Source organism: Cariama cristata, unplaced genomic scaffold (genome assembly GCF_000690535.1).
Source record: "Cariama cristata isolate BGI_N322 unplaced genomic scaffold, ASM69053v1 scaffold46460, whole genome shotgun sequence".
In the NCBI taxonomy this organism is placed as follows: Eukaryota; Metazoa; Chordata; class Aves; order Cariamiformes; family Cariamidae; genus Cariama; species Cariama cristata.
Genome location: NW_009597268.1, coordinates 1 through 10,796, shown reverse-complemented (window position 1 = coordinate 10,796; position 10,796 = coordinate 1). Strand labels below are relative to the sequence as shown.

General features: G+C 37.3%; 1 protein-coding gene across 1 annotated transcript; it reads right to left on the bottom strand.

Moving 5' to 3' along the window:
- Window positions 1–476: 476 nt before the first annotated feature.
- On the bottom strand, window positions 477–7,492 carry LOC104156141 (vasculin-like; the record flags this gene model as incomplete). Its single annotated transcript, XM_009708785.1, has 8 exons — window positions 7,433–7,492; window positions 6,316–6,439; window positions 5,603–5,826; window positions 4,876–4,942; window positions 2,269–2,453; window positions 1,308–1,448; window positions 661–825; window positions 477–576 (listed from the first exon to the last, which is right to left on the bottom strand). Coding segments are annotated over exons 1-8 (1,066 nt in total), but the record flags the coding sequence as incomplete, so codon positions are not given.
- Between the last annotated feature and the right edge of the window lie 3,304 nt (window positions 7,493–10,796).

The following is a 10,796-nucleotide window of genomic DNA, read 5'->3' as shown; positions in this document are numbered from 1 at the left end:
AGCAGGCTGACGGGAGACTTTATCGCCCTCTACAACTACCTGAACGGAGGCTGTAGTGAGGTGGCAGTTGGTCTCTTCTCCCAAGTAACCAGTGATAGGACAAAAGGAAATGGCCTCAAGTTACACTAGGGAAGGTTTTGATTGGATATTAGGAAGAACTTCTTCACTGAAAGGCTTGTCAAGCATCGTAACAGGCTGCCCAGGGAGGTGGCAGATTCATCATCCCTGGAGGTATTTAAAAGATGTGTAGACATGGTGCTTAGGGACATGGTTTAGTGGTGGACTTGGCAGTGTTAGGTTAACGGTTGGACTCAAAGATCTTAAAGGTCTTTTCCAATCTAAATGATTCTGTGCTTCTATGATTAGGTTAGTGTACTAAGCTTAATTTATTCTTTTTATTGTTGCTAAAGACACAGATGTACCTGAGTTATTAACATCTATGAACAGATACTGCATAAAGAAAAAAAAAAACCTACTATGAAGCACTGGACGAAGAGTAGCACTTGCAACAACTTTAAATTCATCAACATGTAATTCCTTTCCTTCATTTAGAGATCCAAGACCATGATTAAACAGCTGTTTACAGCAAAATAAAAAGTAGTTTACGGCCCATCTGAAAATGACTACTGCTGGATCTACAATATGTATGAACAAGACTACCTTTTCTTGCCCAGCATGATTCTGAGCTTTATGTTCCTCTTCCACTCTATCTTGTTTCAATGCTTTCAAAAATTCACTCTTCTTATCAGTCCGCATTCTTGTCAATTTTGTTAAACGAGGCTGACCAACTTTGTCAACAGGGGATGAAGAATTTGACCGATTACACTAATGTAGGGAGTCAGAAAAAGAAAGAAGATTAGAAGTTTATTCATTTAGAAAACTTTGAATGAAAGACAAAAAGACTCACTGGCACCCGTAGTTTCAGGTTTCACATATATCCACAGTCAAAAGTAGACGGAAAATATTTGTATTTCAGTATATATACTTCTTACATTTAAACCCAGAGATGCAGGTTTATGGAGCACTGCTAACGAAGAGCAGACCTTCTGAAGCGTATCATACTATTTGCAGTTTTGAAGTTTAAACCTATCAGGTTGTACTTCCTAATGCACTTTTTTTACTCCAAATCAAACCTATAATGCAAATTGTGCAGTACTTAAAGGTCAATGATGTGCCTTCCTTATTTCTCACACACTAACTTCCAAAAAAACTTACTTAATACAATACTGCATAAAACTTACTGATCCCCTTATCTAACCAAATTAAACATTTATAAATTTGATAAAAACTACAGACATTGGTTTTACCTCTTTCACTGAATTTTGTGATACAGTAAATGCCTTGGCAGTTGATTTGAAAGGACTGAAATTGCCAACACCATAAACAGATTCATGAGGAAACGGATTCCCGAGTTTATTTTCTTTTGCTTGGCTTTTCCACTGTGTAGGCTAAACAAAAATTTAAACAGAAATTCAAAGAGTCATTAACTACAATATGATTATTTTCAGGAATCTTCAGAAAAATGATTAAGCAAAAGCAAATCCTTACTAAAACCGTAATTTAGTGCAAACATCTGTTTTCTTGTGGAAAAGAGACTGTTTATAAGGAATTCATCTGCCCACAAATACTGTTTACGCTTTTTATATAAAGACTAAAATTTTGAAACAATTAAGACCCTCATATTTGAGGTATTAAGAATCAAAACATGAGTCTTCAACAGCTGAAAGTATTGTTTTTAATGTAGAATGTTAGTGAGTTAAGAAATACTCCATCATATGCTCTCAGGAGCACAGAAAACTTCCTGAAACAAAAATCAAGAGATGAACATGGAAAGTTGCATTTGGAAAGGGACAAGAATGACACTAATAGGTTGCAATATCTCTATAAATCATTGGGATAAATTCTGAAGGTATTTTTATGCCTTTTATTTTTCTCTCCACTAGGTATCTATTTTTCTGTTAAAATTGTATAAACAAAAGGCATTACTACTCTGTAAGTTAAAAACATCCTTTTCACTCTCACTTGTACAGCTCTTGCACTTCTCAAAAAAGCTAAACGAGAAATAAAGAGAGATCCCATTACAGTATAGTTCAAAAAGAAAAATGATAGAAAGTGGTTTCCATTTACCTTTGAGGTATGCTGCACTTAGCAAGAGTTGAAAGCATAATACTGTAGGAACAGTACTCCCAGGGGTAAAACAAGCACATTCAGAATCACAGCACGATTTTTTTCAGCATGTTGTTCATGCCCCCTACATCCAAGACTCACCTTTGCGGGTGGAGTGACAGGTTTAGGGACCAATCCTTTATAAACACTTGTGCCAGTTCCATTCCTTACTGGCTGTGAATGAAGACTTCCTACTACTGGGAATCCAGATATCTGCAGTTCTTTCGTACTGCCCTTTTTGATGACGAGCATTCTCGGAGGTCTGGATTTAGGATTCAAAGGGTACTCTGGGGAAAAAAAAAGTGTCTGTATACATATACATATGCATGCATGTGTATACAATCTTAAGTTTCTAGTTCATCAGGTACTGAATAGCCACATCGTCCAGAGCAAACAGGTATAAATCAGGAACTTAGTCCAGTATTAGTTCCACAACTAACACACTGTACAAACCTGCATAAACACAAGTTGTGTTCCATTTTCTACAAACACCATTTGTAAAATATTTCACTTGGCAATGCAGGAATTTTACGTTCAGAAAGTAAAGATATTCTTCAAAGAAGTCAGCTACAGAGTCCTTGTTTGCAAATCTAAAATCCAAACACTATTAGTTGTTGATAGTTACCTAATCTTCCAAAGAGATTATGGTTTTCATATTTCCTTTTAAGGTTACTAAAAGACTAATTACTTATATATTTATTAACAGATCAGTTTAGAGTCAAATGTTCCACATCAAGGCTCTATAAACTGGAGACCTTGCAATAAATCGGAGACATTGCTACTCTAGACCACAGCAATGACCAGTTTCTCTATCTCCATGCCTCAGATGGGTATAACAGAACATCTGAAGCTTACAACATTTCCATGTTCAAGAGAGGACTAATTAAGAGACATACAGTCAGTTGTCATACTAAGTAGCTGACATTCAACAGTTTTAAAGAATATCCATTAAAAACAGTTCTAAAATATTCAAAGAGTGGCAAAAACGCTTTAGTTATTTTTTTTGCATATGTATTCCAATGCTGCATTAACAGCCTTTTCCAAGATTATCTCCTCTCACTGCAAGCACTTCTACTTCATGGGCAGAGTCACCACATCCTACATTTAGAAAAACCTATCCTAAAAGCGTAAGTGACTTTAGCTTTGTTTAGCAGGTAGATGTTACAAAACAGTCATGATAACTCTGTACTTAGCTCTCATGAAACTTTTATGAAAATATTTTTCATAATACATACATGCTCCTATCACATATACACAAGGTAAAACGGAATCTAACAGAAGTATACGTTTTTAACAGGCATTAGAAGGGGATGGTAACATTTCTCCTGTCCTGAATACTGTTTCCTTTAAAAGGGAATAATAATAGCCTTAATTTCAGTTATTCAATTACAAAACAAGGTTTGTAATAGCAGAGCTGTAATAAAGTAAGATACCAAGCTGTAAGCTGTAACAAACCACTGCACTGTAGCTTACAGGTTGGACTAGGCGATCTTTAAAGGCCCCTTCCATATGAAACCATTCTATGATTTTATGTAGCTAACAGAACTGTTCCTTCCTTTGCTTGTGAAGAGTGATATCCAAAAAGCCTGGAAAGCTTGCCCTCCTTCAGATCAAATTGAGCCACATCATGCAGCAGCCACAACCAGAGTGCTGCAAATGTCATAGAACACTGAAATTGCTACGTAATTTTTCCCAACTTGTTTAGGAAAGAATTTAGTTATTGTTGCTCTTTTATGGAGACATAACTGTATGTTCTGACTTTCACATGAAAGTTGCTAAACACACCAAACTGGAAAGCAGTCGAATTGTTCAGGCTCCTGCAAAAATTCTTAGCAGTTAGATACTCATATTGAGGGGTTGCTCTACATCTAGTGTTACCTAAGAGCGCAAAACATACTCGGGAAGTATGGGGAAATGAATCAGCACATTAAAGTACAATTTAAAATCTCAGTATTAGTAACTTTCATGTTTAATTAAAAGTTATTTATTCATAAAGAGAAAGGTTCTTATTTTGAGTAAGTGTATTACTTTAAAACCTGTGCAGTCTAAAGCTGCCATCTTCTTAAAGGTGAAGAATTGACCACATTAAGCCCACAGAATTGTAAAGTGGTAGCCAAATTTCATCAGCTGGAGATGAAAAAACAATCCCAGACTACAGTTCAGTTCAAGGGCCACTCTCAGGATTGGATTTGTTACAAGTAATTCATAAACACAGCCAACGGCTTAAGACATTTGCTTCCAGGAAGAGACCTTAAACCTCTGCAAGATAACCTGCTCTTCCCAGCCCTCCTAGGTTTCTCTCCAAACTCTTCCAACACCTCTAATCAGTCAGGACCATTCTTTTATGAAGCCTTCAGCTAGCAATCACATCGCAAGTTTAGGTCACCCATCTTCATTGCATTTCCTCTTGAAAATAAAGGTGAAGATAAATTCTTGACATCTTTACAAAAAAGATGTATACTTGTTCTCGGAAAGAATCCTAGTTGTGGTTGCATCTACAGACCAACAGACTGACTTTCAAATAGAAGTGTTTCCTCACTAACAAAAAGATACTTGCATTGTGACAATACTGAAATTTCCTCAATTTCAATCTATACCTCTATAATTTAAAGGTACACTTTTATAATTCTAAAAAAAAATTCTGTTTCAAATAAAATAACTTGAGATATCTGCTACATTTTTACATTTAAAAACATAAAAAGTACTCACCCCACACACCTGCAGCTAAAGACTTATTCTGGTTTGGCTCCCTCTCATATTCAGGGTTCAAAGATGGCTGAAAGAAAGTTTACTCATGATTAAAAAAGTAAGTATTGAATTCTGGCATCAATGAAATAACGAATCACAATTATATCAGCAGTATGATCTCTTCTGTCAAAGGTTTTTAAACGGAGATAGACTAGACACTTTCCCCTGCAACTCAAACAGGTCAATGCTCTATTGTTTCTCTTCTTCAACAAAACATCTCAGGCATCAGTCAATACCATTACAAGAACTGTCCAGAGAAAGCAAAAAACAGCAATGTATGGCTCTTCAAAGAGGAAGCTCACCCTTCCTCTTACATCCTACAATTCTACGTTGAAGCAGGGGATCTCAAAGGGCCATTGGCAGAAATACCACTTTGTTAGTACTTCAGATTTCCAGAAAGGTAACTGTGTAGAATTTAACACATACACATACCACAGTAAACTGGAACCCAACTATAGTTTCACTTAAACACTTAAGTGAGAATAATAAACATACAATGATGAAAAATGGATACAACAGGAGAAACAAGTTTGTGGACAAATGACTTAACACCCTCTCACCTACGGGAAAGGTCATCCCTTATATGATGATCTGAAACTGGTGAAATCTCATGAAGTAGCATGTAACAGAAAAAATGGCACTTGCAGAAACAATGAAACCTTGTTTATTGTAATTACAATTAACTTACAAAATCCTCAGCCTCAAACTGTTTGGGTACTTCTTTGTCTTCCTTTTTCCCAGTTTCATTGTCAGGTACACTGTTTTCATGCAGTCCCTGGCCTTTTCCACAGTGGAAGGTGCTGGTACGAGCGCGGGAACCTCCACCATGGTATCCCCCACGATGGTTTATATTTTCTGTACCATTTCTGCCTTGTGAACGCCAACCACTCTTCTCTTTTCTCCCAAAATGCCCTTAGATTTTCAAATTTTAAAGAAATGTAATTACAAACAGTTTTAAAGGAATATTCTACTTCTGCAAAATTGACAGAGAAGTTAAGTCAGCAGCTCTATCCTCTGGGATATGATGGCATAGTAAACTTAAGTTTTCACGTAAGCAGCAGGGAAGAATCTTATAGAACACTGCCAGAGAAGAGGCTAGTAGTCCAACACTAAGACAAGTCAACCTCCTTCTCTGGCTGCTCATGTACATGTTGTTGGCTAGAATGTTAACTTGACACTCCTATTCTTCTTAAGAGAGAAAACCACCTGGAATCACACTACTTTAACCAACCCTTAGCCCTCACATCCTATCCCAGTGGATCTGTCTTTCCATTACCGCCATTTTACTAGAGAGTAAGAATTTAGCATAGAAGAGCTATCATTATCAGACTTTTTTTCTAGCTAGAGTGCTACAAGGCAATGACATATACATATTCAAAATGTTCCATAAAAGCTAAATACCTCCAATAGGACGTCCAATGTTAGGATCAAGCCCATCTGAAGAGTTGTGTCTTCTGCGATTTGCTTCATAACGGTTCTCTGTCCACGCAAAATTTTCAGAATGTTTCTCAAAGTTCAGTGATGACTGTAAAGGAGCACAAGTGGTAGACCTGAGATATCTGATTAACAGCAAAACTGAATTATCAGAACTGTAACATGCACAGTACTCATGGTATATACAATTCATTTTCAAAAGGACTTTTAACGAAAGCACACTTAGGTTCAGAGCTATGTCACTATCTCCCACATTAGCAAAGTGGAAGCTGTATCTTCTGCTCCAGGACACTGGAACAGCAATGACAACCACACCTGTGACAAAGTGAAAAACCCAAGTGTCTATTTTGTTTTGGCAGTAGAACAGAGTACAAGTGACACGTTGCAGCAGAGGAAAAATTTAAAAAAAAGGTAAGGACAGGAGATCACAGTTTGGAAGGCAGAAAAGAAGTCTGGGATCTTCATTTGGGTGGTCAGAGACTACATATGTGCATTCCATAGAAAGCAAGGAATCGCTCTCACCAGAGGCAGCTGTACCCAAAAAAAGCCAAATTTATTAGTCTTGTCATTATAACTTAAGACATCAAATGCAACTAGTTATGAAATCCAAATAAAAACGAGAGTCAAAAGTGTACAGATTCACAAATATACTTCAAATTATCAGCTTATAAGCAGGTATTGGAAAATTTTTTAAAAAATAAATCTTTAACATATCAGTAGGAAGTACTCTATAAACTAAAACCTTACATTGAGAATAGCACTCAGAAATCAAAATATACCCTCACTAGAACTCATACCTAAGGAGATTAAACCAAAAAAGATCACATCTTACAGCAGCTGTCTTCTCTATTACTTCTATCTGGCTTTACTATTTTAGCACTATAACATTTCTTCCACTGTTACATCTTAAAAACTCAAGAATAAATTTTCATTTTGCAAAAGCAGTTCTTAGCCGTACTGTTGTTCACACCACAGATCTCGTAGCAAGCGACATCAATGGGCTGTGCCACCCTACACCTCCCTGCCACACAGCCAGCCTTTGATGCAGATGAAGGAAAGCCCCCTTCCCTGCCAGCAGACTTACTGTGCGCGTACGTCCATTGTATCGCACATGTACAAGAGATCCAATACGTCCCAGGGCCATAAGAGCTACAAATGCATAAATGCACAGCTGTGTGGAAATGTACTGTGTCAGCAAACTAAGCTTAATGATTCCAGGGAGTATCAACTTTACTGCACCCAAGTATCAGCTTCGCTGCCTGAAGCTCACTCTCCCTCCAGATTCAGTAACATTCAGGAAAAAAAGTACAGCAGTAATGGTGTATGGCTGAAAACGAAAGCCCCAAGTTTATTCCAACAGTTATTATCCACTAACGTCTAATCAAGCTATATTAATATATAAAGGACTTCACTGATCAAAGAGAGTAGGAAAAAAAAAAAAGGAGTCACAGTAATACGCTTAACTACTTTAGAAAACACGTTGAAGAAAATTATTTCCTTCTTCTCACCTCCCTTGCTACCACAAAAGACAATCACACACAAAAAAATTATACCCAAGTTCTACTGACAATGTCCCAGCAGAGCTCAAGGTGCTGTTCAAAATTTACTGCTTAAAATTCAAACTCAAGTAAGCAACAGATATGTTTAAAACAAAGCATGTATTTCCAAACCGTACAGAACTCAAATGAAAAGGGATTGCCCTCTCAGTTTGAGACCTGGGAAGTGATTTAATTCCCTCACAAACTTGCAGAAAGAAAAAACAGAAAACCACAAGAAACTATCAAAAGATCTAGGCAGTTTAAGAATTATCATAATAAATCTCAATACTGAAGTATAAAATAAATCCTTATAAACAAATTTTGAATAAGCTGCCCAAAAATTTCAGAAAGCTCCAGATCTGTTGATCATAGATGAAGTTTTAAAAGACAGCTTCATGTGTTAGTTTACATACAATAACTTTCTAATATTGCCTTTGGAATTTAATTTCCTTTTTTTGTATGAAATTTGAAGAACAATCACGTTTTCACAACGTATAACTGACAGTATTTTATATATAGTGTTTGAGTTGTACATGATATAATCTAAAGTCTCTAAATTGAGTGTAAAGATGATGCAGTTTGCATTTTCCCCACATGATGGAGGTATCAGCCCATCAAGCCTCTTGTGGTAGAGATGACAGTAAACTTCGTAATCAACAGGAAATCTATTAGCAACTTCTGGAAGTTGAGAAATTATCTGCCTAGGTTCAGCCAGCCAAGAAAGCAAGCAAGCAACACAGATTTTTGAAGTATAAGAACAAGTCTGGTTGCTTAATATGAAGTAAAAGCTAGCTTGCAAAAAATGAGTTTACCGGTCTCTCTGCAATCTCCTCATACGTGCTTTAGAGTAATCCTTTCTGAAAAGTTGCGTCCATATCCCAAGATGGCTTCACTATTCACACCACCTTTGCACTGCCATCTGCCCAACGGCAATACTGCACTGACGCAAATATAGTAGTTCCAGGCTTGACCATCCAGACTAAGCAATGGATACCCAGTTATTTAGGTGGACTTTGCTATATAAGTGACAGGGAGATGGTATAAAAGCTTATCCTTAAGAGGAAATCATCAACAATGGGTGAGATGGATTTCAGTCAAGCTGTAATCTGTATCAGTCACATGAAGAAAGCTCATTCGCTATTCCAGCTTCCTGGCATCAGGTTTTTCTAATGCTAGACTTTACCTATGTAAGGAAAAGCCTCAGCTAGCCCGGATTGAGGCGGGAAACAAAGATCCTAAAGATGCAATTCCTAAAAGTCTGTCTTCTGGGAAATAAAAAACTGACCGAGCAGAGTTCACTTTGTCCTTCTCAAGTCTAAGTGTTGTTGATACCATAGCCTTACTCCAGCTCCATTCTGCATGAACATGAGACACCTTTGTGTTCCTCACCCCATCCTTCCCCTCCATCTCCATCCCTCTTATCTGCTCTTCTCTTCAGCTGCTTTGTTGATATATGGGAAGCAGAAATAGAAATCTATTCTTGGAAATAAGGGGACAGAGGGCCACAACATTTGAGACCTATCCTGTAGAGGAATGACAGGACAAGCCTTATTCCATAAACTAGGAATTACTACACATCGTCTAGGACTGAAAAGACTTTGCAAGTGTTCAATATCCAAATGTGCTATACATCACAGAATGCTGGTCATTGAGAGAGGAGGTAACACAAGGAAATATGCTGCACTGCAAACAATGAAGCACAGAGACTATAATGGAGAAACCACACAACTATGGAGTTTTTTGAAAAGATGAAAGAAAGTCTATCTAAACTCCTTGAGGCAAAGAATCATGGAAGAGAACAGGACCTACAACATACGTTTGCAATGAAATTTCCCCCAATTCAGGAATGAGGGGACAAATACAGCCCATACCTCAGATATATTCAAGTACTACTGGACTAGCTCTGGAACTTACTTTTATCTTGCTATATCGACACTTTAAGCATGTAGGTAAAGCTCTTCCAGCAGATTCTTGAAATATGTGGTGAGGATTGATTTGTGAGTTTGACACCATATGAAACTAAGCTCTGATTATTTTTCCAATGGAAAATGTAAACTGAAAAGGCAGAGGAAAAGAGTTGAAATATCAGAAATCAAGCAGCATGAAAACAAACAGATCGCAGGAGTCATCCTGGTACAGATAGGCCTGATGTTCCCAGGACAGCAACTAAGTTGCTGATAGACTATACTAAACAAAGCTAGCTAGGTCAGTGTAGAAGCAAGCTAAATAAAGCAATATGGATACGGACACTTAACAACCTGACTAAAAAAATGCATGCATGTATGTGTATGCGGGTAGACATACGTAAGCAAAGCAAAGGGAACACAACTAACACTGATGGCTAACTGTGCACTTAAAAGCCTATTTCCGTAAGTTTCATAAGTTTATAAAGGCTAAACATCTTCCATGGACATGAAAGACAGCAAGAAACTTACATAAATACATTAAAGTAAGGCAACACCACTCTCATAGCTGCAGATATGGATATTGCATTCAAAGTGTTATAATGAAGACAAGTCTACAAAAAGGGAAACAGATGACCGGAGTTTGAACATACAGTCCTGGCTCTGCTTCTGCATCCACCCAAGTTAAGAAAAAGAGGAAAAGGATGGGCCAGAAAAATAGAAATATTTGAGACAGACATACTCATGACTTCGTCGAATATTTACAAATCCTAATGATTCAGAGATTGCTATCTCCTGTTTCCAAGCTAACAGTCCCATTCTTTAAAGTCAGTAACAGTAGTCTAGGTGAAACAACCAGAGTGAAGATGAACAACTGCTCGAAAGCACCACACTCCACCAGTAGTAACAAGCATCCCACCAGCAACTGAAGAGCCATTTCAGAAGGTCTATTTCAAAAGCTTTTTTTTTTTAATCACTTCAATGGATGAGGAATTGGTTGGATGGT